This window comes from Canariomyces notabilis, assembly GCF_033297395.1.
Source record: "Canariomyces notabilis strain CBS 508.74 unplaced genomic scaffold N656scaffold_11, whole genome shotgun sequence".
NCBI classification, from domain to species: Eukaryota; Fungi; Ascomycota; class Sordariomycetes; order Sordariales; family Chaetomiaceae; genus Canariomyces; species Canariomyces notabilis.
In genome coordinates, this window is record NW_027041833.1 from 564,950 (window position 1) to 591,215 (window position 26,266).

General features: G+C 54.0%; 12 protein-coding genes across 12 annotated transcripts; 9 read left to right on the forward strand and 3 right to left on the reverse strand.

Annotated features, from left to right (window-relative positions):
* Positions 1-213: 213 nt before the first annotated feature.
* Positions 214-2,678, forward strand: N656DRAFT_695504 (AP-1 complex subunit beta-1-like protein; the record flags this gene model as incomplete). Its single annotated transcript, XM_064810689.1, has 5 exons — positions 214-449; positions 529-1,166; positions 1,218-1,786; positions 1,840-2,016; positions 2,091-2,678. Coding segments are annotated over 5 exons (2,208 nt in total), but the record flags the coding sequence as incomplete, so codon positions are not given.
* A 140-nt stretch (positions 2,679-2,818) lies between these two features.
* On the reverse strand, positions 2,819-4,711 carry N656DRAFT_845292 (uncharacterized protein). The gene is made up of 2 exons (XM_064819191.1): positions 4,304-4,711; positions 2,819-4,242 (listed from the first exon to the last, which is right to left on the reverse strand). The coding sequence occupies exons 1-2, from the start codon at positions 4,502-4,504 to the stop codon at positions 3,091-3,093; spliced, it is 1,353 nt and encodes a 450-aa protein (XP_064670105.1). The 5' UTR covers positions 4,505-4,711; the 3' UTR covers positions 2,819-3,090.
* N656DRAFT_94561 (uncharacterized protein) lies at positions 4,570-5,466 on the reverse strand. Its single transcript, XM_064819411.1, has one exon. It carries the CDS (start codon positions 5,366-5,368, stop codon positions 4,763-4,765), a length of 606 nt encoding a protein of 201 aa, XP_064670106.1. The 5' UTR covers positions 5,369-5,466; the 3' UTR covers positions 4,570-4,762.
* Positions 5,467-5,565: 99 nt separating this feature from the next.
* Positions 5,566-6,729, forward strand: N656DRAFT_789681 (uncharacterized protein; the record flags this gene model as incomplete). The annotated part of the gene is made up of 2 exons (XM_064816809.1): positions 5,566-6,409; positions 6,470-6,729. The coding sequence occupies 2 exons, from the start codon at positions 5,566-5,568 to the stop codon at positions 6,727-6,729; spliced, it is 1,104 nt and encodes a 367-aa protein (XP_064670107.1).
* A 570-nt stretch (positions 6,730-7,299) lies between these two features.
* On the forward strand, positions 7,300-8,549 carry N656DRAFT_779406 (uncharacterized protein). Its single transcript, XM_064815184.1, has one exon. The coding sequence runs from the start codon at positions 7,425-7,427 to the stop codon at positions 8,517-8,519; it is 1,095 nt and encodes a 364-aa protein (XP_064670108.1). The 5' UTR covers positions 7,300-7,424; the 3' UTR covers positions 8,520-8,549.
* Positions 8,550-8,750: 201 nt separating this feature from the next.
* Positions 8,751-10,043, forward strand: N656DRAFT_779407 (uncharacterized protein). The gene has a single exon (XM_064815185.1). It carries the CDS (start codon positions 8,998-9,000, stop codon positions 9,796-9,798), a length of 801 nt encoding a protein of 266 aa, XP_064670109.1. The 5' UTR covers positions 8,751-8,997; the 3' UTR covers positions 9,799-10,043.
* A 491-nt stretch (positions 10,044-10,534) lies between these two features.
* Positions 10,535-12,263, reverse strand: N656DRAFT_709482 (cytochrome P450; the record flags this gene model as incomplete). Its single annotated transcript, XM_064811597.1, has 5 exons — positions 10,535-10,861; positions 10,921-11,235; positions 11,291-11,549; positions 11,603-12,150; positions 12,210-12,263. The coding sequence occupies 5 exons, from the start codon at positions 12,261-12,263 to the stop codon at positions 10,535-10,537; spliced, it is 1,503 nt and encodes a 500-aa protein (XP_064670110.1).
* Positions 12,264-14,339: 2,076 nt separating this feature from the next.
* N656DRAFT_779412 (glycosyltransferase family 20 protein) lies at positions 14,340-16,580 on the forward strand. Its single transcript, XM_064815186.1, has 3 exons — positions 14,340-14,849; positions 14,913-15,285; positions 15,336-16,580. Exons 1-3 carry the CDS (start codon positions 14,543-14,545, stop codon positions 16,240-16,242), a joined length of 1,587 nt encoding a protein of 528 aa, XP_064670111.1. The 5' UTR covers positions 14,340-14,542; the 3' UTR covers positions 16,243-16,580.
* Positions 16,581-17,152: 572 nt separating this feature from the next.
* On the forward strand, positions 17,153-19,187 carry N656DRAFT_731891 (MFS general substrate transporter; the record flags this gene model as incomplete). Its single annotated transcript, XM_064812657.1, has 2 exons — positions 17,153-18,431; positions 18,484-19,187. 2 exons carry the CDS (start codon positions 17,153-17,155, stop codon positions 19,134-19,136), a joined length of 1,932 nt encoding a protein of 643 aa, XP_064670112.1. The 3' UTR covers positions 19,137-19,187.
* A 467-nt stretch (positions 19,188-19,654) lies between these two features.
* Positions 19,655-20,661, forward strand: N656DRAFT_779415 (uncharacterized protein). Its single transcript, XM_064815187.1, has 3 exons — positions 19,655-20,075; positions 20,142-20,207; positions 20,267-20,661. The coding sequence occupies exons 1-3, from the start codon at positions 19,858-19,860 to the stop codon at positions 20,439-20,441; spliced, it is 459 nt and encodes a 152-aa protein (XP_064670113.1). The 5' UTR covers positions 19,655-19,857; the 3' UTR covers positions 20,442-20,661.
* Positions 20,662-20,899: 238 nt separating this feature from the next.
* N656DRAFT_798323 (uncharacterized protein) lies at positions 20,900-21,203 on the forward strand (the record flags this gene model as incomplete). The annotated part of the gene is made up of 2 exons (XM_064817746.1): positions 20,900-21,052; positions 21,126-21,203. The coding sequence occupies 2 exons, from the start codon at positions 20,900-20,902 to the stop codon at positions 21,201-21,203; spliced, it is 231 nt and encodes a 76-aa protein (XP_064670114.1).
* Positions 21,204-23,725: 2,522 nt separating this feature from the next.
* Positions 23,726-26,100, forward strand: N656DRAFT_709450 (amidase; the record flags this gene model as incomplete). Its single annotated transcript, XM_064811595.1, has 10 exons — positions 23,726-24,022; positions 24,105-24,380; positions 24,539-24,620; positions 24,679-24,827; positions 24,890-25,174; positions 25,241-25,288; positions 25,341-25,557; positions 25,624-25,698; positions 25,760-25,894; positions 25,958-26,100. The coding sequence occupies 10 exons, from the start codon at positions 23,726-23,728 to the stop codon at positions 26,098-26,100; spliced, it is 1,707 nt and encodes a 568-aa protein (XP_064670115.1).
* Positions 26,101-26,266: the final 166 nt, after the last annotated feature.

The following is a 26,266-nucleotide window of genomic DNA, read 5'->3' on the forward strand; positions in this document are numbered from 1 at the left end:
TGTCCTTCCACAACCGCTTGACGGATCGCGCAATACCACAGACGTTTGGTCGAGCTTTACAACACTCGGCTCCGAATTCCGAAGCGCCTTTTGCGCCGACAGAGAACGTGCGCTTTGTTCAAGCCAGTGCAGTCACCACCCCTTTCCTGGTCGAACTCGACGATCTCCGCCCCCTCCCCGCCGCCGGCCTGTCTCTGAGCCGAACCAGACAGGATGGCTCAGGCGGTGAACCGGATTCGCGGGGCATTCGCGCCCCCGCGGAAGGGCGAGACGTTCGAGCTGCGCGCGGGCCTGGTGTCCCAGTATGCACATGAGCGGAAAGAGGCCATCCAGAAGACCATCATGGCCATGACTCTGGGCAAGGATGTATCGGCGCTGTTCCCAGATGTCCTCAAAAACATTGCAACCTCAGATCTGGATCAAAAGAAACTGGTGTATCTATATCTGATGTAAGCTGTCGTCAACGACCCTGCCGGACTCAAGCTGTCGCAGCCTAAATCGTACTGAGTGGTCCTGACAAGCTGGCAGGAACTATGCCAAATCGCACCCAGACCTCTGCATTCTCGCCGTCAATACCTTTGTGCAAGATTCAGAAGATCCGAACCCGCTTATCCGAGCACTGGCGATCCGAACAATGGGCTGTGTCCGTGTCGACAAGATGGTGGATTATATGGAGGAGCCGCTTCGCAAGACGCTGCGGGATGAGTCCCCTTACGTCCGCAAAACGGCCGCAATCTGCGTCGCCAAGCTGTTCGACCTCAACCCCACAATGTGCATCGAAAACGGGTTTCTCGAGACGCTACAGGAGATGATTGGGGATCCGAACCCCATGGTTGTGGCCAATTCAGTGCAGGCTCTGTCCGAAATCAGCGAGACGGCGCCTGAGACCAGAGCTCTTGTCATTACTCCCAACACGCTGAAGAAGCTGCTTATGGCCCTCAATGAGTGTACTGAATGGGGGAGGGTCACGATCCTTAGCACCTTAGCGAGCTACCCGCCTACCGACGTCAAGGAGTCGGAGCATATCTGCGAAAGAGTTGCGCCGCAGTTCCAACATGTCAATCCTAGCGTTGTCCTGGCCGCTGTCAAGGTCGTCTTTACCCACATGAAGCTGATTAACCCAGAGCTGGTCCGGCAATATCTGAAGAAGATGGCACCTCCTTTAGGTATGCCGCCCTAGATCGGCCCCTCTGGCGTGTGCTGACCGTTGCTTGCAGTCACCCTTGTCTCCTCTGCCCCAGAAGTCCAGTATGTTGCTCTCAGGAATATCGATCTTCTCTTACAAGCGAAGCCCGATATCCTCAGCAAAGAGCTCAGAGTATTCTTCTGCAAATACAACGACCCCCCATACGTCAAGCTCCAAAAACTCGAAATTATGGTCAGGATAGCAAACGACAAGAACTTTGATCAATTACTGTCCGAGTTGAAGGAATACGCCTTGGAGGTCGATATGGATTTTGTCAAGCGAGCCGTCAAGGCTATCGGCCAGGTTGCCATCAAGATCGAGGCAGCAAGCGAGAAGTGCGTCAACGCGCTCCTTGATCTAATCTCCACCAAAGTCAACTACGTCGTCCAGGAGGTTGTTGTGGTCATCAAGGACATTCTTCGAAAATATCCCGGCTATGAAGGGGTTATCCCGACTCTGTGCAAGCATATCGACGAACTAGACGAACCAAACGCCCGAGGGTCACTAATCTGGATTGTTGGGGAGTACGCCGAGAAGATCAACAATGCCGATCAAATATTGGCTGGCTTTGTTGATGCTTTTGCTGAGGAGTTCACTCAGGTCAGCCATACTCCTCGTGTCCGGGGATGATCAAGGAGACTAATCTTCAACAGACCCAACTACAAATCCTCACTGCTGTTGTCAAACTCTTCTTGAAGAAGCCCAGCAACAACCAAGGCCTCGTGCAAAAGGTTCTGCAACTAGCCACAGCAGACAGCGACAATCCCGATATCAGGGACCGCGCTTACATCTACTGGCGTCTTTTGTCGGGTGATCTCGACATCGCCAAGGTTTGCAACCCCTGCCCCCTCTCCCCTCCCCTTTCGCAAAAGATAAATACCAACCGCCTAACCCGTCCCAATAGAGCATTATCCTAGCCCAAAAGCCCGCCATCTCCACCACGGTAACCAGCTTGCCACCCGTACTCCTCGAGCAGCTCCTGTCAGAACTCTCCACACTTGCATCGGTCTACCACAAGCCGCCCGAGTCGTTCGTCGGAAAGGGCCGCTTCGGCGCCGAGGCGATCCAGCGCGCGGCCATCCAGGAACAGCGCCAGAATGCTGCCGATAACCCCATCGCCGCCTCGGTCGCCGCCGCCGCCGCCGCCAATGGCACCGGCACTGGCGCCCCCCAGAGCAACATTGAGAACCTGCTCGACATCGACTTTGACGGCGCCGCCCCCGCCAGCGCTGACGCCGCCACCCCGGATCGCATGGCTAGCCCGGTTTCAGTAGGCGGCATGGCTGGCCCCCCGCCCGGCGGTGTCGCTACTGCTGGTGCTGCTGGCGGTGGCATGGCGGATATCATGGGCTTGTTTGATGCGCCTGTGGGGGGAGCGCCCGGCCCGGTGCAGGCCGGCGGCGGGGCCATGGGCGATTTGATGAGTGGCTTTGCAGGCATGGATCTGAGTGGCACGAGCGCGCCGCCCCCGCCGGGGCAGCAGTTAGGTCATCAGCAGAAGGGGACTAATGGCGGGGATGATTTGTTGGGGCTGCTTTAGGAGGGTTTGGATTGGATTGGGTTAAGGGAGGGTTTACTTAGTGGTTGCTTTGGTAGGCTGAATGCTGGGGGATGAGGATGGGAAAATGAATAGAACATGATGATTTCTATTAGGGTTCCTAGTCTGCTAATGTGTTGGCGTTCTGGATTGCGCCGAGTGGGTTACTGAAGTTGTGCTAATCCAGCGATCCTAGCTACCTTATGCGCCCTTGCACAGTTGGTGTCGTTAACCGGCCATGCCTCATACACATCTCATATAAGACCATCCACCTATTACGGTTGTTGACCGCATTCCTCCAAAGCGAATCGGAGCGCTCTCTGACACCTGGTATCGGACCGAGTCCAGACTCGAACAGACAACTCCGTCACTCCGACTCACTTTCATCGTCCAAAAATGCCAGATCCGCTCTCCGCTTTGCAAGCCCTTTCCCGCGAACCACAGGCTTCCCTCCATCCTCATCATCACTTCCGTCACTTTTCCCTTCATTCCGGTCTTTCCCCTCCTTATCCTCATCGCCATCATCTTTCCCAACCCCCTTCAAAGTCTTCTTCTTCGACCCCGCCAACCTCGTCTTTGCTCCCCTCCCCCTGCCACTCTCAACCCCCCAACTCTTCTCCCCTTCCATCACCTCGTTCAAGTCGGCCTGCAGCTCGCGCATCTCCTTGATCTCGCGCGCCTTGGCCTCGGAGAAGCGGCCCGTCATGCCCACGTCGGCGAGCGCCTCCTTCAGACGCTTGATCTTGGCCTTGGGCGTGTCGTCGCCGCGCTTCTTGAACTCAAACGCCCACACCTTGCGGACGCCGCACTTTGCGAGCTGGCTCTGCAGGAGCTTGATTTGGGCTTCGTCTGGGGACAGGTCCGCCGTGCCCGTGGACGACTTGGCGCTTTTGCCTTTGGCTGGTCCTGAGGATGCTGAGCCGTCTTTGGACTTGCGTTTGCGTTTTGGAGGTGGCGGGGGGTCGTCAATAACTGAGGACAGCTCGCTTGAGGAGTCGTTGTCGTCGGGTGTTGGGGGCTTGGCTTTGGGTTTAGGGGGCGCTTTGCTTTTGGACTTCTGCTTCCGCTGCTTTGGCCACTCGTCGATGACCTCGGATAGCTCGCTTTCTTCGTCGATGGCTTTTGGGGTCTCGTCGGGTACGTCGGACAGGTCGCTCTCGGTTTCGTTCAGCCTTTTTGGCGGCGGTTTGGAGGGTGGCTCTGAAGAATGGGAATGCCTCTCGTCCTCGCTGAGATCAGACGCTGCGCCATCTTCGCCGTCGGAGATGACCTTGTTTTTCCTTGTTCCCTTCCCCAGTCTGCGCTTCTTGACCGGCCGTTCGGATTCATCTACGGCGTCATCGACGTCACTGGCCTCGGATTCGGTTGCCGGTGTTGGCTCTTTCTGTGGCTGCTTCTTGTTCTTCCCCTTGCCCTTCTGCGGCTCGGGCTTGCTCCCTTGTTTGGTGGGCTTGGGCTCCACCTTGGGCGTAGGTGCCGACGTGCTGGAGGGCTTGGCTTCATCCCCTTCAAGCTCGGCCTGGCACATACGCGGTCAGCGAATATCGCGCCGAAAGCCGACAGTTTCCGCCGGCACTTACCAGACTGTCTAGAATTATCTGTTTGCTTTTCGCCTTCCAATCTCCCTCCTTCAGAAACCCTTCTCCGAGCTTGAGTTTCTTTTCGACAAGCTGGCGCGCATAATTGACCGTCAATTGGTCGCTTTCTGGACCGTTGTAGACATCGCGTACCACACTGGCCAATTCAGCCGTGATCGCGTCGTCTGCAGGTTTGCGCGGCATGGTAGCCAAGAGTGAATCGGACGTCAATGACTGGATTGAGGGATTTAGGAGTAAAAATACAACCAGGCGAGTTTGGAGACACCAAATACACCAGACTATTTCGCATCCTGTTTCTGGTCTGGATCGTCGAATACGGCGCGACACGCCTCGACGCGAAGTGATGGCGGGGCCGCGGATCAAGATTCAATGGGGTGAACTTGAGTGGATCCGTCAGGCTGCAGGCCGCTGGATTAAGCGGGCCGTGCGCCTCTTAGATACCTACCCGTTGGCTCCACACAGTCCACACTGACAGGCGGGCCGTTGAACTGCCCGCAACGGAGCACAATGGAAGTGTTTGGCTGGTCGCTTGGACATGAATTGGATTGACTGACTTTTCCAACCATCTGACCCTCTCTCACAAACGCTCGCCGGCGGTGCGAGTGATATACGTCTCCCACACCAGGACAAGAAGTCACGGGTCTTGTCAAATGGTTTCCAACCGTGGGTCCGTGGTAATTTCACTTCCTGGGCAAACCGAAGGAGACCCCAATATTCTCGGGAGTTGGGGTGAGAGGTGAGGCCGGATTGTGCCTCTCTACAAAAATGGTGGGACTCAGTCTTTACTCTTAGTACCTGATGTTCCGTGGCTAGAAGCAGGCAACATGGACACTCAAGGAGTCGAGGTCGGTTGCTCACCTGGATAAGAGACACGAGTGGATTACCTACCTTTCCATTCCTGGGCTGATGCCGGGTAGTCCTTTCCCCTATTGACCAGTCGAGCGTGCAGTATTCGCAGCAAGCCACTACTACCCAGACAGGAGTAGGGTGCCGCTTGCCATCAGGATGTTCCTGCCCGTGTCGTTGCTCAATGAGCCTTCGGGTCATCTTCCCTGTCTCCCGTCTCCTGTCCCATCAGACTCAGTTCACCTTAGGTTTCCCTGCAACACCATCTCTGGCAACAATTTCTCCCGCCAACCTTCCTATCTTTACCTAAATCAAGAGCATCGCCTACCCTCATTTATCAAGTCTTATTGATCAATAATCTTGCTACTACATCGATTCTTCATCGGTTTCAGACCGTCATGGCATTTCCTTTGACTCGGACGATCCCAAACATCCATCCTGGCAGGACTGGGCATATGAACGAGAACGACGGGAAGCTGGCATCTGCTCTGATCACCCACTACTACCCGGCTACCGACAAAATCGTCCAGGTTATCCGCTGCAACGGGAAGATCTTTGACATTGAATTATCTGCCTCCTATTTCTTCCGCTCACCATCCATCGAATCCCGCTTCCGCGTGTTTTATGATGCGATGAGAGCCAACTCAGAGGACGGCTCGGGCTCATCAGAAGATCAGAGGACTCGCGCGGACGACCGACGGGAGTACATCTACTGGCTCATGTGGCAATTCACTCCTCTGATCTACGAACTGGCCCAGGACAACCTCCCATGTTTTGAGCCGGAAAATATCGACGCTGGGGAGCCGCAACCGCTTCTCTCACAATATCTCTTCCCCGAGAGGCATAGCCTCAGGCTTGAAGCGTGGGACGATGAGCCCATACCTATCAAAGTCGCGGACACGCAGTTCTACCGCACACCACTGCGTACGCTGTCCGAGTCCCTTGTGCAGGAGCTTCACGATTCTTCCGTGGGATTTTTTGATCCGTCATCGATTGAGGCTTATTTTGCGAATAGCAAGGAGGCGCTTAACTGCATCTATGCCCCTTCCCGGGTGCTGGTCGATTTGGATGGCTCGGGCCAGAGATCCGTATGTTTCTTCAAGGGAATAGCACATGCAGACGCCAAGGACCGCAGTGCAAGCTTTTTGTCGAGCTTGCGGGCACACCTGCGAATTTGTCAGTCCAAGCTGGGCCCGGAAACATATGTCGTTCGTCTTCTTGGCGTAGTTGGGGGCGCGGCAGGTATGATGGAAGGCCGAGGGTCCAGCGAGTCGAGCAGAGGTGGCGGCTCAGATGATACAGTTGACATGCGCATCCAAGCCGCGGGCCTACTGCTCACCTACGTTGACCATACCGGCAGCGGTCTTCTTGAGGACCGCCTGCGCGACAGGCTACTGCCGAAGACATTCAAACTCCGCTGGGCGAACCAGCTTCGGGACACAGTTTCGGAGCTCCACGAAGCCGGCATCATCTGGGGAGATGCAAGGCCTTCCAATGTGATGATAGACAAACATGACGATGCTTGGATTGTTGACGTCGGCGGCGACTGTGCTGGTTCATAGGCGGACGAGGACAAGCGCGGAACGAGAGAAGGCGATATCCAGGCCTTGGGGAGGATTGTTGAGTATATGTTTGGAGGCCAGCGTTGGCCTGGGTTTCACCATCGAATGTTCGGAGTCACGGACTGGGTGCTCAATAGACTCGATGACGCAGTTGACCCGATTAAGGAGGATAGCTTATCGTCGAGCAGAGAGGAACCAGCTGATCCTGAGCACGTGCTGGCACGTTGCGGACATGGCAGTGCCCCGTCGGTGCCACACCAGCATCATGGCACAGGGAAATGGATCCCAGAAGAGGAGTAAAGGCGGATGGTCAGGGGCCCGTTACGAGGCAGGCGGACAGCGTGGTATGACAGCGCACTTAGTGTGTAATTTCAGCGTCGTAGAAACGACAAGCAGCGGCAACGGACTGTTCTATCCCTCTGTTCCGGATTCCGTATCGCGTGTAAGTGATGAACTGGCCACTGGCATATCGATAATCGGCACCCGCCGAGTGACGAGTCAGGGTTGGGGTTGACCTTCCCGTTCGGGCCATTCCGCGATAACAACCGGTACAGGATCTTCACGTTGCTCCCTACTCTACGGATCCATGCCTATTGTAAATAGCAAGGACGAGGTTGATATGTATATCACTTCATTTCCTCCTAAGAATTTACTCTTTGCATTCCACCAATTCCGATTCCACCAACTCTATCACCATGACACGCCCTACCGCCGTCATCGCGACCGGGCTCTTGCTGCTCACCAACCCCACACAAGCCAAGCCCTGCTCGGACCCCGTTCCCGGCTTGCCAATCGTCGTCAACACGTGGGGAGGCCCGTTCACGGCCGCCACCGACGCCGCGTACCTGGCGCTGATCAACAACGACTCCACCTCGGCCCTCGACGCCGTCGAGATTGGCTGCTCCACATGCGAGCGCCGGCAGTGCGACACGACGGTCGGGTTCGGCGGGTCGCCCGACGAGAACTGCGAGACGACGCTCGACGCCATGATCATGGACGGCACGACCATGAAGAGCGGCGCCGTCGCGGGCCTGCGGCGCGTGCGCGACGCCATCGCCGTGGCGCGCGCCGTGATGCGGCACACGCGCCACTCGCTGCTCGTCGGCGACCTGGCCACGCGCTTCGCTGTTGAGAACGGCTTTGTCGAGGAGGATTTGTCGACCGAGGAGAGCCGGGCCCGGTGTGAGGCTTGGAAGAGAGCTGGCTGTCAGGCTAACTACCGCATCAACGTCACCCCGGACCCGAGCGTTTCGTGCGGACCGTACACCCCGCTGCCGGTGGACGATTTGCGGTTGGCGAGGTCTGTTGCGGACGATGAAGGGGCTGCGTCGCATGACACCATCTCCATGGTGGTGGTGCACGCGTCGGGGAGGATGGCGGCGGGCACGTCGACCAACGGCGCGTCGTTCAAGGTGCCGGGCCGCGTCGGAGACGGGCCGATTGTCGGGAGTGGGTCTTACGTCGACGGGGATGTCGGCGGATGTGGGGCAACCGGGGACGGAGACATCATGATGCGCTTCTTGCCGTGTTACCAGGCCGTGGAGAACCTGAGGCGGGGCATGAGTCCCACAGAGGCGGCCGAGGATGCGGTAAGGCGCATGCTGCGCAAGTACCCGAAGATCTCGAGCGGGATTGTGGTGGTGAATTCGAAGGGCGAGCACGGTGCAGCAGGCTCGGGATGGACGTTTACATATGCTTATCGTGGTGGGCGAATGAACGCTACCGAGGTCGTGACTGTGCCACCATTGTTGCCTGAAGAGTCTGATAATGTTCCTAGGGAGCTGATTTAGGAATATGGCAAGAGATATAGTAATTCGGTACACCTCGTCGTCGGTTTCCTTGGAGTTTTGGCCGATCGGTGCTTGCTTGATTCTTGAAATCCCCTCAGTCAACGGGAGACCCTAACCCAAAACCCCAGATTTGCATCCCGTGCCTGTGCGCTGTTCCTGCAGGTCGTCTCGCACATCCAGCCAATGATGGTGCCCCACCTGTCTCGGTACCTGGCGCTAGGCTGAAACGGGGTCTCGCAGGTCTTTTTTCCCTCGCCAGCTCAACTGTCAACGAGCGCGCCTTTCAATCGTGCCTCTGGCCACCCGTGTCAGCATCGCGCTCCGTCACCATGGTGCCATGTCCTTCGTTCTAAGAGCTCGAACTTCGCTTTTGACCTAGCCATTCATTAGTTACTCGCTCCTTCCCCGATCGTTAGCGATTTGCGACGATTCATCCCTTCGCGATTGTGGGCGCATTCCACAAATATTGAAATCCGCCATGCGCTTTGCCGCTCACTTCTCCGCCCTAACTGCCGCCGCCACGACAGCACGCGCCGCAAGCGGGGCAGTATGGGCGACGCCACACGAGAGCTACTCGTCTTCAGTAGGGGTTCTCGGCTGCAAGGTTGACACCAACCGCATTGCGTACTGGCCGGGCTCCGTGGACTGCAACAACATTTGCGTTTCGTTGAGTTACGAGGGACGGACCGTTCACCTGCTGCGCATCGACCAGTCCGAGGGCGCCCACGACGTCAGCTATGATGCCTGGAACTACCTGGTCACGGGCTACTCTGCAACCGAGAAGCCGACGACGGGCGGTGCGATAGCCATGGAATACCAGGACGTGGATGCCTCCGCCTGCGCTGACCTGATCCACACCTCGGACGGCAAGCTGCCCCTGAGCGCTTCCAACAGCATGAACTTTCTTGCCAGCTGTCTCGCGCAGGACACGTGGGTCGGCAGAAACTACGCTCTTTACAACATTCTCGATCCCATCTGCAGCTGGGGCTATGACGAAGTCTGCACCCTGGATTGGCCTACCGCGAACCAGGCTACGTGCCCGCATGCGCTGGGCAACCCCGTGGCCTTGACGACGGCACCCGTTTACAACATTCAGTATATGACTGGGCAGAGGATCCTGGCCTCGTCTGGCCAGGTCGTGTCCAGCGGCGTTACGACCACGAGCTCGACCTTGGATTTGAATTTGAGCCAGAACGGCGGCCGCCGCGTGGCGAGGGTGAATGACGTTACGGTGATGGCTATTGGGATGCTTACAAGTTGGCTTTTTGTTCGGATATAGGCACTTGCCAGGTGGCGATTGGAGATGTTTGGGATGGTATGATGATCTTTGGATACCCAGTACGCGTGGCAATATATGTTTTGAGATGATGAGCGATGTTTGCTCCTCCATATTACTGTACACCGTCCAGCCCAGTGGCCACTGAGGCCTGTACGTGCCTTACTCCCTATTGCTTTTTATACGTACATTCTCGCTCTGCCAAAGTACATACGACCACAGGCAGTAGAAAATACGGGATCCCGTCCGCTCTCTCTTAGTCAAGCTACTGACCGCCAGACTAGTAGTTGGGTCGGTGACGACCAGCGAATCCCTGGTGTTGTATGTTTTTACCCCTTTTTACCCCCTTAACCTTACATCCTGCTCTTTTGCTCCTTAGCGTTCGTCCAAGACAATGATCGAGGCGTTGTGTTAACGAAATGTGACTGCACTCTTTCGACACAAATGAGCCTTCTTCTATTCTTCTGAAGTTGACGGAAGTACTAGTAGCTCATGCTCCCTAGTCTTCCGCCATCCTTCGGTCAAGAAATCTCTGAGCTCAGCGTCTATACATATTCCGGAAACTTGGCCAGCTGTTCCACAATTTCTGAGAGGCTGTGATGACGCGCCCTCGGCATCTAAAACGGTTGTAAACTTCCAAGCTCTTCGATCTTGTCATAACAGCCCATTGAAGCTCTCACTACAAGCTTAACAAGCGACATGTCCAAATCTAGTCGGCAATACATTTGCATCTTCCAAATTACCTCACAACTGGCGTCAAATAAACGTTCAATGGACCCTTCTCCCACAGATTATAGATGCGCTGTTTGCTCATCCAGTTCAAGCTGTCCTCGGCGATTTGTAAGTCGAAGTTCCACAGGACACGAGCCAGAATAAGCCGCATCTCGACGTAGGCAAGATTCTTGCCTAGACAGTTTCGTGGCCCAAGATGGAAAGGTTGGAACGCGTCCCGGTGATCGCTGGCAAACGCTGGATTGTCCAGCCATCGCTCTGGATGGAAAACAAAGGGGTCCTTGAAATGCTGGTCGTTGTGATACATCGCCCACTGATGAACTGCAACTACGGTCTGTGCCATGTTTCGTTAACCATCATGGCCTTCTCACGCCAAGGTTTGTATCAACTCACGTTTTCCGGGAGGTAGGTCCCAGCAATAGTTGCACCACCTTTCGGCACAACACGGGGCAGCCCAATTGGCACAGGGGGGTACATCCGCAGCGCTTCCTCCAAGCAAGCCAGAAGATAGGGCAGGGTACTGACGGTAGCAAAGTCGATCTCGTCCTCAGACTTGAACGCCCCACGGATCTCGGCCGTGAGCTTCTTTAGGGCTTCGGGGTTTGTCAAGAGGAGAAATGTGACTCCTGACAGAAGCGTGGCTGTTGTTTCAGATCCACCAATAACCAGAATAGCGCTGTTGGCCTGCAGCTTCTCAAGCTTAAACCCCTATTCAACGTCAGTCAGGTTGATAACACAGAGCCCCTGGAAGATGGTCAAGTACCCATTCATCAGCCCGTTTGAGCAACCCCTCGATCAGGTCAGCGCGATCCTTCCCAGCTTCCATGCGCCTGCGCAGCTTGGCCAGTGACATGTTCATGTGCTTCTTGCGCTCCTCAATGAACTTCTTAGGGATAACAGCCAGCAGCAGTTTCTTCAAGATTGGATAATGGGCGAGGCTCTGGAACACGGTGCCCCCGCGAGCAACCGCGAAGATGGACTTGACCCAGGGATGGTACTCGGAGTTCTCGAGACACCCAAAGCTGCTGTGTGTCAGCATTCCTTCCATCCCCGCGCATAACCACAAACAACCCACCTCTCCCCAAACGCCAGATCCCCAATCACGTCGAACGTGGTAAAGTTGTACCAAGCCGCCAAGTCCACCGCCTTCTTCCCGCCTTCCCCATGTTCCCTCAACCTCCTGATCAACAAATCAATGTAACTCTTGATCAGCGGCTGCTGCTCGCGCATACTGCGGTCGCTGAACCCGTGCGCCATTGTCCTCCGCAGGAGCGCATGCTCCTCCCGGCCGGCATTGACAATGTCTGTGGGCATGTCGGCAACGGGCCTGTAAAAATTTGGCCACTTCTCCATCTCGGCCCCGGCCTCGCCACCACCACCGACGCGGTGGCCCATGATGTCCCTCCACGCCTGCGCGTCCGAGAAGGCCAGTTCGTTAGGCGCCACGCGCACCACGGGGCCGTACCGCTTGTGCAGGTCCAGCATGTCAAACGGCAGCGTGCCGCCCATCTGCCGCAGCGCGTATCCCCACCGAGTAGCGCGCATCAGGAGGGGGCCTGGGAAGCGCCGGAGAGGGTGCAGGAAGAGGTTGTACAGCACATAGCCGGCGACGTAGAGGACAAACTGCAGAGGTGTGAGCTAGAATTTGCGTCTGGGCAGTGAAAAGGGGGTGGGATCCTCACCGATGTGAAGCCGAGCGCGGCTAGTTGGCTAGGACTGAAGCTGAGGAGCGTCATCTTGCTAACCGTGATGTGGGAGAGGTTCAGGGTATGAAGTTGCGTGGGCGCTGAAGGGGTTTCATTTGCGGTTGCATTTTGGAACCTGGAGGTAGATGACCCTGGAACAGAATGGCTTTTACCGAAAGCGATGGATGTCATAGGACCTACCTTGCGTATACGAGTACGAGGATGTCTGGTGGTTTGTGCAGTTTACCTTATGCTGACATTCTCTCAGTGGTTGCAAAACTTTCAAATCTTTGATTCCCGTCTATAGCGGATCGCCCTCATCAAACCCAACGAAATACGATAAGCAATGTGAATTGCAGGATTGAGAGAAGCTGAAGATCGAGCATGTGAACGCTCGATGCGGTGGTGTTGTGCAAGACCTCTGAAGGCTCACGCGTTGACGGTTAAGGGCGCCAAGTTCCTCAACTACCCAGAGGACCAGTTGTAGGCCGGGAGATATGAAGGGAGGACGACTTATATCGGTATCTTGCAGCCTTTTTCTGGCCGGCGCTTGCTAGGAGATCACGGATCATCAGGAGCTCAGGTAGGTACCGACAGGGGAAGAGGAAGAGGAATCTTAGAGGATAACCTGGTGACTCAAGATGAAGTGCAAGGGTTAGCAGTAAGAGCTGGAAACTCGATTGTCTTGATCGTCTTGAGTAAATTGTCAGGTTGTTGACATGCAATGGGAATTTAAACCCAGCATTGGTGGAGAGAAGAGTCACGGACGCCAAACAATCTGTTAGTGAGGCGAGCAGTGGTGAAACCGACTAGGAGTACTGTACTGTACTGTACCTCCGTAGTACAATACAGTACTGTACCGTACTGTACAAACAATACAATACAATACGTATATGTATGCTTATGTATCGCCCAGGGGCCAGCGGAGTTTCCGGGACTAATGGTATGGGCTATGGAATGCTTTGAGGTTCTGGGAGCATTACCTCTAGGCGCTTGCTCCCAAGTAAATGAATATTCTATCCAAGATTCAGAGTGACACCGATGACAGTAACGAATGGGCCCATCGATAACGGGTTCCGTTTGTTTCTGCAGTGGGGCTGAGAGCAACCATCTGGTAAGGCTGTTCGGCCCGGACAGCGGCAGGTATCAAACTATCAATCCAACAAGGTGGGCTTGTGCCTGGTTGATTGGACTGGGAAGATTCCTGCATTGTTACCGAACTCGACGGCTAAACTTATGCCGCAGAATGATCAAGAGACAGAAAAACGGCTCATGGGATGGTTTCACCGTTTCAGTACCACCACGTCAACCGACACGGCAAGCGCGGTAGCGCCCATTGTTTGCGGCGCTGGCTGCGGGTGAAAAGAGCATGTGGTCGATGGGTACTGTCAAAGAGAGTAAAGAGGGCAAATCTACCGGGTACGAATACTCAGAAAAAGCCAGTTGCTGCACAATAATTCGCTCATGCAGTTCAGTTGCGCTCCATTTGCATCTTTGCCTCGATACAGATTTCGATTCAGGTGGGCCTGGAAAGTGTTGTGGGGTTGGTTACAACCTTACAAAGTGGATCACAAACCATTGTACAATGGGCTCTGGCACGAAACACAAGATACCTACTGAAGATGATAGTAAGAGAGGGATGGAGGTTGTAAATACGTCGAATGGAAAATAAGAAGAGAAAAGAGCAAACGAACAGAAACGATCTTGACAGCAAGGTCTTTGATGTTGAGGCCCCGGGAATTTATCGCTAAAGTTCGCCAAGACCTGGCATGGAGAACAATCCTCCCCGAATCCAACATCCTTGCTCAAATTACGTCGTTAAACAGGGCCGAAGAACAGCTTCCATCTCTCGACCTTTGCTTTCGAACAATTTTAAAAGAGACCTTCACAAGCATTCTTTCTAGCCAACTCTCTCTACTATAAGGTTCCCAGGTAGAACCTCTGTTGAGCATCCCTGAAAGTTGCCTTGAGTTACTTCAAGGAGCAGCCGCGGTTTTCCATTCGTTTCACTAACACCTGCTACCTACCCCGCCCTGGGCCGCTGGGTGCTGCTGCCCCGCCTACTTGTAAGCTTACCCGCCCACTCTCCGGCAAGGCCATCACGTCACCACTACCGCGATCGAACTCCTTGCACCCAATCGCCCGAAAACTTACAGCCAGCAGCATCAAATACGCCGAGCCAACCTTGCCCCAATCTTGCTATCACCAACTGCGCGCGACAACATAGTCCCGCCAACGTCTTATTGTGCAACCGGCACTTCTAGCGCCGAACTCTGGGCGCTGCTACTTCGTCATTTTCAGCTTCGTGTTCGCCGCAACCACTAATCACAATGCCCGGTGCTGTCGGGAGCCAGGCCGGCTCTCCAGGCAGGTTACTATTGATATCCAACCGTTTGCCCATCACCATCAAACGCTCCGAAGATGGCCAGTATACGTTCTCCATGTCGTCGGGCGGCCTCGTCACTGGGCTCAGTGGCCTCTCCAAAACCACAAGCTTTCAATGGTACGGCTGGCCGGGTCTGGAGGTTCCTGAGGCCGAGGCGGGCCCGATGAGACAGCAACTGAAGGAAAAGTACAATGCCATTCCTGTGTTCGTTGACGATGACCTGGCCGATCGTCACTACAACGGGTTTGCAAGTGAGTTCACATCTCCCTGCCTCCACCAAAGGGCATACCTTCTAACAATGCCTCTTCTATCAGACTCCATTCTATGGCCCCTGTTCCACTACCACCCCGGCGAAATCACGTTCGACGAGTCCGCATGGGCGGCGTACCGCGAGGTGAACCGGCTCTTTGCCAAGACTGTAATAAAGGACGTGCAAGATGGCGATCTCATCTGGGTCCACGATTATCATCTCATGCTACTGCCACAGATGCTGCGCGAGGAGATTGGCAGTTCAAAGAAGAATGTCAAGATTGGCTTCTTCCTGCATACGCCCTTCCCCAGCAGTGAGATCTATCGCATCTTGCCCGTTAGAGAGCAGCTCCTGCTGGGCGTTCTGGAATGCGATCTGATTGGCTTCCACACCTACGACTATGCAAGACATTTCCTAAGCAGTTGCTCAAGAATACTGTTAGTACACACCGGCCTGCACCGGAACTTGAAACTGACTGCTGCAACAGCTCGACCGCGACGACTCCGAACGGCGTTGATTGGAATGGTAGGTTCGTTACTGTCGGCGCCTTCCCAATCGGCATTGATCCGGAGAAGTTCGTCGAGGGGCTGAAGAAGCCGAATGTCCAAAACCGAATTGCTGCCCTCAAACGCAAGTTCGAAGGGGTCAAGCTGATCGTTGGCGTCGATCGACTTGATTACATCAAGGGTGTTCCCCAAAAGCTTCACGCTCTCGAGGTCTTCCTCACCGAACATCCGGAATGGATCGGAAAGATTGTGCTTGTACAGGTCGCCGTCCCTAGCCGGCAAGATGTTGAGGAGTACCAGAACCTACGCGCTGTCGTCAACGAGCTGGTAGGCCGTATCAACGGCAAGTTTGGCACCATCGAATTTATGCCAATCCACTTCCTCCACCAGTCCGTCAACTTCGACGAGCTGACGGCCCTCTACGCCGTCAGCGACATCTGCCTGGTCAGTTCGACGCGCGACGGCATGAATCTCGTCTCGTACGAATACATTGCGACACAGCGTGAGCGTCACGGTGTCATGATACTTTCCGAGTTCACGGGTGCCGCGCAGAGCCTCAACGGCAGTCTCATCGTCAATCCGTGGAACACCGAGGAGCTGGCCAACGCCATCCACGACGCCGTCACCATGTCGCCCGAGCAGCGTGAGGCAAACTTCCGCAAGCTGGAGCGTTACGTCTTCAAGTACACGAGCGCGTGGTGGGGGCAGAGCTTCGTCACGGAGCTGACTCGCATCAGCGATGCGGATGAGGGGAAACGTGAGAAGTCGGGCGCCAAACTGGCCCTGCGGAACGCGGCCGAGGGCGTTGCGGGGGCTGCGAACACGGCTATCAAAGGGGCTCAGGATGCCGTTGCCGGTGTCACCAGGGATGACAAGGAGTCTACATGATACGCGGGGCTTGCTTCCTAGGTTGATCTTGCATGGCGGTTTGCTCAAGTATCAGTGCTAGAAGTATCTTCAAGTCATTTGACGCTGTGGGACTGGCCAAGAATACAAGCTCACCTGTGTAATGATTTCTATCTTATGACCATGTTCATTTGTATTTCCTAATCCTAGCAACCCCCTCCCACTGACGATAGATATGCTCGCTTGGAGGTACGGAGAGGCGTTTGGTTTAGATGCGGATATCAGCTGTTTGATCCCAGGTTGGATTTCCTAACTTATGTTGTGATTTTGGTAGCATCGAGACAGAATGCGAGCCCTCGGATCCGTCGGTTTCGCCTGGAGCAAACAGCATAGCATGACGAAACGGTTTGTGGCTGGGCCCGATTAGCAGGCAGCTGCTTACCTTATGTATTCGTGCAATGTAGGTATGTACGTTCTCTTCGTAAAAGTGGCGAGATTCGATTGGCGATCCTTGGCGCTAACATTGCCGGGAGGTTACCGGTAAAAGCCAAGCTCCGAAAGCGAGGAATCCGATCGGGTTTCCAGATCGGCCCCACAGTGCAAGCGGGTCGGGTTGGGGGACGTCCTCTCTGACCAATCATGGCGTCTCTTTCAACGTGTCACAGACTCGCAGCCCTGGGGCTCTGAATCCTTGGTGTAAGACACATGGGGTTGGGACACTGCTCGGCCTCCTTCTGGCCTAGCAAAGGCGAGTATCAAGAATTGACGAGATGCGCATTGGAGGCACCTCAGATATGGCAGATATAAGTGAGCAGTCCTGTCTAACCAAGGTCTAACCTGGTCCTGGGAGGTCGTATCAAGGTGCACCCTTCATAACTGAGAAGTGACTACTAAACACCATTGCAGGTCCATTCCGCGACGGGGACCTCCAGTCGCCTAGACGGCCAACACCATGTATACGGCCTTCAAGTACGCGAGAAAGCAGTACAGGGGTTATCAAGCTCGAAGAGCAGCTGAGCAACAAGGACAGCCTGCGGACTCCGAACCTTACGCACACAATGGAGTACCGTTCCACGATACAACGGCTCTAACCACCCGAACCCCAACCCCCGACGTCTCGAACAACAGCACACAAGAACCCCTGAACAAACCCAGCAAAGAAACACCCGAAGAGCGCGCCGAAAAGACCCGCCGCCGCAAGTACCGGTGGAAGATCATCGTGGGCCTGTTTGCGCCGTACACGCTGCAGGCGCTCGACACGACCATCATCGCGTCGGCCGTCAAGTTCATCGCCGACGATTTCGGCCAGCTGCACCAGCTCAACTGGATCATCACGGCCTTCAACCTGACGTCGGCCGCGTTCCTGCCCGTCTTTGCCCAGCTGGCCGACGTGTTTGGGCGCCACGCCGCGCTGCAGACGGCGCTCGTCATCATCCTAGTCGGCTCGGCGCTGTGCACCGCGTCCCCGGTCTCGGCTTTCCCCCTTTTGCTCCTTGGGCGAGCACTCCAGGGCGTCGGCGCTGCGGGGATCAACATCTGCGTCCGCACTATCTTGGCTGATCGTGTCTCGCTCGCGGATTATGCCAAGAATTGGACGGTGTTTGCACTTCTTTCCGCTGTCAGCTTTAGTATCGGGCCTGTGGCGGGCGGGTATCTTACTCAGGCCAGCTGGAGGTGGTGTTTTGCGATCAATCTCCCCGTCGGAGTCGTTGGGATCGGCGTCCTGTTCTGGCTGTTGCGGGGCGAGTTGGTGCCCGCGCAGGACGTGGATGAAGTGCTGCTTGGGAGAGGGGTTCAGGGAACGACCAGAAAGGGGAGATTCTTCGCGAGGTTAGGGACAATCGACTACGGCGGTCAGCTGTTGTTTCTGTGGGGCCTGGGGTTGTTGGTGCTGGCGTTTACATGGGCCGGCGCCGAGTTTCCGTGGGACTCAACTGCCGTGCTGGTATCACTGGTCGTTGGGGGCGTCTTGACGGTTGCGTGGCTAGTGTATGAGTGGGCCATGGTCCCCGGGAGATTGATGGCGAGGGTCTTCCCAATGCAGAAGGCCATGATGCCCTGGGAGCTGCTCATGCAGAGGGATATCGGATTGCTGTTTCTGATCAACTTTGCCAACGGCGTGGCCATGTACTCGGTCATGTACTTCATGGACCTGTACTTCACGCTGGTGCAGGGCCATAGTGCGAGCAGGGCGGGTGTAGGACTGCTGTTCTTCTTGCCCGGATTGGGCGGTAAGTTATCGGGACAGATCTCCAAACCACCATGTACTGACTGTTCCTGCAGTTGGCGTATATATGGCCATGTTCTTCATCAATGTCTGGCCGCGACAAACCCTTCCAGCCCTGCTCCTTGGAAGCGTTACCTCTGCCGTCGGGATCACAGTGCTGCCATGGGCGTGCCAATCCGACAATACGCCCCTCATATACGGCATGATGGCGCTCGCCGGCTACGGGGTCGGCATGAACACCAATCCCGGATCACTCCACGGCCTGGCATATTTTCCCTCAATGACGGCGCCTATTTCCTGCCTCGTCTCTTTTGCGGTCCCATTCGGCGGTACAATCGCATTGACGATCATGTCCACCGTGTTCAACAACAGAAGCGGGCCGAAACATGATGACCCAAAGACGGGAATAGTATGGGCGTTCATTGCAATGATTCCGCTCATGTGGGCAGCAATGATATTGACGACATTTCTGGGGAATGTTTGGATCCGGAAAGACGGTGGGCACGATGTCGTCCACGGCGCTTGGTTGTGGCATCTAGTCAGAGGAAAACGCCTCGAGAAGGTGACGATGTCGAAAACAGAGCTAGTCGGGAGTGGTTGTGAAACTGGTGATCTTCCACTGAAGAATCTTAGAGTGGCAGATCTTCCAAATGACATGGAGCGAGGCGCCTACCGGAGAGCGGTTGACGACGGGAGGATAGAGCCTTAGATCATCTGGCAATATGTATACTTTAGCAGTTGTCGATGATGCAGGCATTGCATATTGCAGTGCGAGGCTATGATTGAGCTTTTACCCTCAGCCGAAGAAAGGGCGATTTCGGGTGGTTTATTAGTAGCTTAGGACAAGTGGCGGCCCTGGTTGTCATTATCCCCTCTTTCGTTTCTGTGATCGATTACCGTTACGTGCTGTAATCTCGGTTGTCAGGGAAGAAAAGAATCGCCATTCTGTTGAAGATCGGAATGATAGAGGCACCTAATGGCAAATCAGCCCAACTGGTGATGGAATTCTTCGTGGTTGTCTTCCAGTCTATGGAAGTTATGATTGTGGATATTTATCAGAGGCCTCAACGGCTCTCCAGACCTCTAAAAATGGTTGATTATCCTGGCAGGCGGCAGTACCGCGTAATTTCCGCCCAGACAAGAGCCACATGTGGCCTAAGCGCCGCCTGCAGCTTCCTCCTACCTGTGGACACGACCATCCGCACGACACGACCACCCGCACGACACGACCACCCGCACGACCTACCCGACACCCCAGGTTTACCTAACGCTGAACTCTCAACAGCGGGTTAATAAAGACCAGTAAGCTCTTCCCCCGCTTATGGTATGTATGTACAATAGTGTACGAAGGTAGTGCAGTGTAGCAACGCAACCATAAGACACATCCCTTGACAAAAGGCCCAGATCCACGATCAGCTGCAACTGCAACAATGACTTGTGCAAACACCACTGCAGAATCAGACCCTGATCAGCTTACCCTCGAAGCTGGTAGCCAACCAGTCTCTTCTACCTCGACTGCAAGGCAGCCTAGCATTGTCTCCAGAGCAGGGTCAACTGCCGCCATTTCCCTTTACATTGTCTGCGTGCTGCTCTACATTTTGACATCCCAAAACCAGCAACATGTTTGGTCTGATGTTGCACGCTTTCTGTACGTACTTCCCAAGCCCTTGCCAATCCACACAGTACGAGGAATTCTGACCTCACTGTACTTTAGGATCCTCGTCGTATGCTCGGCCGACGGCGCGGTAATCTTTCTCCTCCACAAATCCCATTTCGTACAGTGAGACACGTCCGTTCCTCCATACAGTGTCATAGCTGACATGCTAGCTCCCGCCTCAGGAACAAAGTCGAGATAGTCACCACCTTTCTGATGCTTGCCCTCATCCTAAGATTTATTCTAGACGGCGTCACAGACGGATTGGGCATCATCATGGCCTCTCTGTTTCTTGCGGGCAAGTTTCCCGAGTTGCGGGCTGATGTTACAGGGTGGTGGCTCCATGCCGGGGCGGCATAGGCGCAGCTCTCTCTCTTTACAGTGAGGTGTCGGTCCGGTATTGTATGTACTGTACAGGAGGGTCCGAAATGATGAACGGCCTTTTCCCAAGCGTCTGGGAACGATATGTGGCTTGGGACTCGGGTTGTCATCCCGGTGTCAAAGGAAAGAAGCGTGTAGCTGTTAGTTGAGCATGTCAATTACTACTACGTATGAGGAAGATAGATCAGCTGGGTGATTGGCAGCTTCATGCCCCTTTTGTCATGGCAATTCGTTCCACACACCACGATGACGTCAATCGGCCCAGCAATGTCATACAGTTATACCAAACCAGCAGACATGAATCCAATAGCAACCTCCAACTTCCTGTAAAAGGCACTTTGCATTTCACATCAAAGCAACCGGACAACGAAGGTGTCAATCTTAATTAAGCCAGTACCTAGAGTCCTAGACACATTTCAACACCTGAAACCTGCACAATGCCCGATCTCAAGGACAAGAACGGCGAACCGATCAAGGAAGGCGATCAGGTGTTTGCCCGCTCTCGAGGCGGGAGCCATCAGGGAAACGTCGAGAAGATTGTGACTACAAAAGAGGAGGCTGAGGAGGAGGGTGTCAAACATCCGCCAAAGGTACATCTTCTTAATGATCACATCAATGATCAAGTCCCGTCATCGACTTCTTGCTGAAACTTTGATGCTTCAGGTTCTCTTTACCGACCAGCATGGCCATCATGTCCAGCATAATCCTGGGACGCTTCAGCATGGAGAATACAAAAAATAATGAGAAGTTGCCAGCTGAGGCCCTGCTAGCCTCTAGGCGACTAGTGATAGTTGATTCCAGGTAGAGAAGGAGTGCCACGCAAGAATGGAAGGGAGGGGTGGGTTTCATAGCTGCTGGCTTGGGAAGATGCCAATTGAGGTAGCGTTTAGGCAAACCCGTTCACAGTTCCAAAATCCGCATTGACTGTATCCTCGCAGTGGTGGACGTAAGGAGGCAATATTTATTTACCAACATTGCAGGATAAGCTCGGCGGTCTATGTTCCGGACCGAGCCATCTCACGAGCCGGTCCGACTTGAAGTTTAGGACTCTCATCCCGCCGGTCCCGGTGAGACTCTCGCAGATTGGAAGTCCCGCTTAGGACTTGTGGCCGTTCATGACTGGTCTTCCGAGGCGGCGAAAACACGAATGAAGGCAGGATGATGACCTCCACCTTCTCGGGCAACCTGATGACACTTGTTTGTTCCTCGCATGAGCTAGAACATATAGTACCGCCGATAGCGGAAAGGCAGGCTGGGCAGAAGGGCGTCACAATGAGATGAGGCGAGAGGAAACTGAGGCTGGAGAAAAGCACCTGACAGCGTAGCTATGCTTTTTGAATGGTTTCTGGAGCGGTGAAGCCTCCGAGTCGGCGACATGGATGTTGTGGCCTAACCAAGTTTGATCGAATGCCTGTTAACACGGACTTGTGGTTGGCCAGGCGCATGCAGACAGAGCCTATTTCGTCTCTTACAGTACTTCTGCTTCAAGCAGGCAGTCATTGAACTCATCGACGATATTTAACTGCTAACTTCAATTGGCGGAATAGGTATTAAAGGTACATCTCTCAATGCAAAAGTGCCACATCTGGCAACCATCTAGGCTGTTACACTTACAATGTAAGGTAGCTACGTATGTGTCGTCCATATGATCTTGTACATTCGCAGAGTTAGCTGAGCCTTCGAGATATCTCCACGTTAACCAACCGCAGGAGGTAGATATCTTGACAACCGATCAACTAGGTTTAATTCTAAAGACTGATTTGATGCTCAAAGACCTAAGATCGAGCCTAGCTCTTCATGTTGGGCAACAAAAGATAGAATAGTTCACTTACATCCATGATATAAAGTTCTAGCGAGCCGTTCTGGTTGCAGAACACTTTAATCTAAGTAGAGGGAACATCCTATCAACCTCGACTTTGATCAGCAGCTCATTATCTCATTGTTGCTTACACAAACGCAAGGGCCCGCCAACATGTCACAAATGACCAATGTAACCACCCGTCCTTCCGTTCATCAGGAACCGGGACTACAAGAAGCCAATCGCCCCTGGTGCTATACCGATCTCATCGACTGCAATGGCAAGTAATCAGTAGTATCCTTACCACCCTCCATTGTGCACTAGTCGTTCTCAACACATCCATTTTGGGTGAGACTGACCCATGACTCGGTATCAGGCAGCTTTATGCGGCGTGACATGTCCCGGTGGCGACCCAAAAGAGGTGTCGTCGGCATCTCATCAAGATCTTGGTCAACGATTACAAACCCGACATGTGCTAACGAGCCGGCTCGTACCAGACCGGCTCCGAAGCCGGCCGATCCTTCAAGAAAACATGCCAGTGGTTGCCAGGGCGATGCAACAAGCCTGGCTGGGATTGGTGCCTGGATTAGGGAATAGGCCAAGTCTTTCCCGGGTCATTTCGTGCTGTAAAGGGAAGGTCTCGATCCAGCTCTGTGGGAATAGATTGGAGGGGGCGTTCAATTTCGGTTGTCTCTGCTTCATGCCAACTATTTTACTCTTGGGTTCTCCTTTTATGCCACGATTTCTTGCTCTCGGTGCTGTTTTCTTGAACCGCCGTTGACTGCTCATTGTGGACTTGGTTTCGTTTACTGGTGCGCTTGAATTCTTGTGTGTCATTTATGAGTTGGACAGAATTCGAGTCGTTAACGTGTTCCGTGGATATAAGCGTCGGATTCTGGACGGTAATGAGTCCAGAAAGAGTTAGATAGTACCTAGAATTGCCTGCTGTTGGAACCATTTGCTTGTCAAATCCGTTTTCGAGTTTGACACGTGTAACTGCCAACATGTATATATCAGTTCTTTGTCACCAGGCTGCATGTCCCCCTCATCGGCTCCTCCTTAAACCTCAGATCTGATTGGGCCATAAGAACAATCGAAGTATGCGCAGAAATGGATTGAGATACCAAAATGTCGCACTTGATTCGGGTGCTCTTGTACTACTGCTCATTAATATCATGGAATGGCAGGTGCGAATGGCGTTGGGAAGTAGCTACGATGGCTCGCTTCCAGGTTTCAGACTTAAGACGCGTCACAGTCTCATCAGAGTCACTCCATCCCAAGGATTGTGTTCATGCGAAGAGTCGTTTGGACCCGTGCCGGGACAGCTGTCGTTGCATTTTCATACGCGATCTCGGTAGCAGCCGCTATAACAAACATGTCGACGCTTTCAAGGATCGTTCTATTTACCATTCTCGCCTTGTGCGCCATGACACTCGATCTTCGGTACGGCCTGCCCATGCTCCCTATGTTGCCAGCTGGTTCAAGTTCCGCAATCCACTGGAGGCAGATTGTGAGCGAGAAGCTTCGGGTTGACTACGCAAAGATTCCGAGGCAGTGGAGACTCGAGACCCATGTCATAGAGAAGGCAAGGACAACCAAGCAGATTGCTGGCAGTTTCATCGAGCATCTCCTCGACCCTGAAACACGCAACATTACCTCCCTCGACGTACAAGATCTGGTCGCCGCCATGGCCAACGGCTCGCTCTCCGCGGTGAAAGTCGTTACGGCCTTCTGCAAGCGAGCCTCATATGCACACCAGCTCGTACGTCTTTCTCCAAGTTGCGGCTGAAATTCCTAGAAGGGACGGGGCGAGCTTGACATTGGGTTGACATGATATCAACTAGAGCAATCTTTTGCTGGAGATCGGTTTCGATAACGCACTGGCACGCGCAAAGGAGTTGGATGACTACTTCGAGAGCAATGGGAAGCTTTTTGGGCCCTTACATGGTATACCCGTAACTCTCAAAGATCAATTCCACGTCAAAGGACTCGAAACCTCGATGGCGTTTGTGAGCTGGATCGGCACTTTTGAAGGGAAGAGAGGCACGGGAAAAGAACGAGTCTTCGAAAGCGAGCTTGTTCGTGAGCTCTGGAGCCTGGGTGCCATTCCGATCGGCAAGGTCAGCCGCATCACTCCGGGGCTCAAGTCCATTCAGCCAGGAAACTGACATTGACTGTTAGACCACACTGGTGCAAACCCTGTGGGTGAGTATTTCCACCCGTTGTTCTATTGGAGTTTGGCCTTGTGTGTCTACTAACCAGAGAAACCGGATATTAGGCCCCTGAAACAAACAACAATATTCTCGGTTACACCAGGAATCCATTCAACCAGGGTCTTTCTAGCGGTGGCTCGTCTGGAGGTGCTGCCTTCCTCGCCGACCTGCTTCCCAGTCTTTCCAGCTGACGATGTCTTGACAGGAGAGGGGGTAATGCAGGCATTAAAGGGGAGCGTATTTGGTATTGGCACTGACATTGGTGGTTCGGTGTCCATGCCAGCAGCCTATCAAGGATTATTCAGCATCAAGCCCTCCTCTGGCCGCTTATCGTTCAAGGGCGTGGCGAACACGGTGCGATATGTCCCTGTCCTCGTTCTCTCCGCGGGCTCCACTGACCAGGCATCTCTTATTAGGGCCCAGGACAACAGGTCATGCCTACGGTGCCAGGTATCATGGGCCACTCCATAGCTACACTCAAGCTGGTCTTCCAGTCGCTGTTATCCACCGAACCGTGGCTTCATGATTCACACGCTCTGCCGATCCCCTGGAGGCATGAACGGGAGTATGATCCCGACAGCGAACAAGGCTACAAGCCCGCGTTTGGATTCATGTCCAACGACGGCGTTGTGACACCCCATCCCCCAATAGCCCGCGCGTTGAGAATTGTTCATGAAGCTTTAGATGAATCGGGTTATCAGGTTTGTGTCCATTCCAACAGCAATGCTCCGGGAGCGGTTTTGTATATTATATGCTAACAGTCTCAGCTTCTTGATTGGAAACCCCCGTCGAACAATGAATCCGAGGAGCTACATGTAAGTGTCTGCCAGCCCTAACTTCCCGACCATCGACGCTGACTAATATCAGGGTCCAATCGCACGCGGTGACGGCTGTCCCGACGCATACGAGGCCATCAAGATGTCAGGCGAGCCCATCGTCCCTGAGATTGACGACGTGTTTCCGGGCGGCAAGCTGATGCCGCCTCTCCCCCTGCCGGAATATGAGAAATTCGTGATACATATGAAAGACTTTAGAAACCGTTACCACGACTATTGGATGTCATCTGCCGGGAAAACACACACGGGTAGGTGCTGGGGCAAAGGCATTATGAGAATTGATTCGGATCGCTTACCCACATAATGTTGCACAGGCCGACCCGTTGAAGCAGTCATATCACCGGTTACTCCGTATGCTGCCGTAATCCCTGGGAAGTTCAGATACTCTGGTGAATCTCGGATATGTGGCTTCCCTTTCCAAACATAGCCGGTGCTAATCTCTTGAGTCAGCCTACACGAACTCCCTCAACGTCCTTGACTATGTCAGCATAGTCATTCCGGTAACCTTTGCAAACAGGGATATCGATCAGGTCAGCCACGACTATAAGCCACTAACTAACGAAGATAGAATCAACATGGAGCTTTGTATGTTCTCCTGAATATATGTGCAATTCACCTTTTCGGAAGTGTAGCTCACTGTCTGGATAGATGACGCCGAAGCGCACGACGGAGCCCCAGCCGCGGTTCAAATATTTGGGCGGAGATGGACCGAAGAACGGCTACTATCCATGGCACATCTAGTCGTTGATGCGCTAGAAAGGTACGCACAAAGGCATGGCCGGATGGTATGATCATAGCAGATCGTGATATGGGGTTTCACTTGGTCAACTTCAGATGGGCATTGGTATTGGTACTATTGAATTGCTTCAACAATGGGAGTAAGTTTATCTGTATGCACCATTTCAACTCGAGCCCGTGTTCATTCAGTCAGACAGTTTCGAAGTATCCATCACTGAA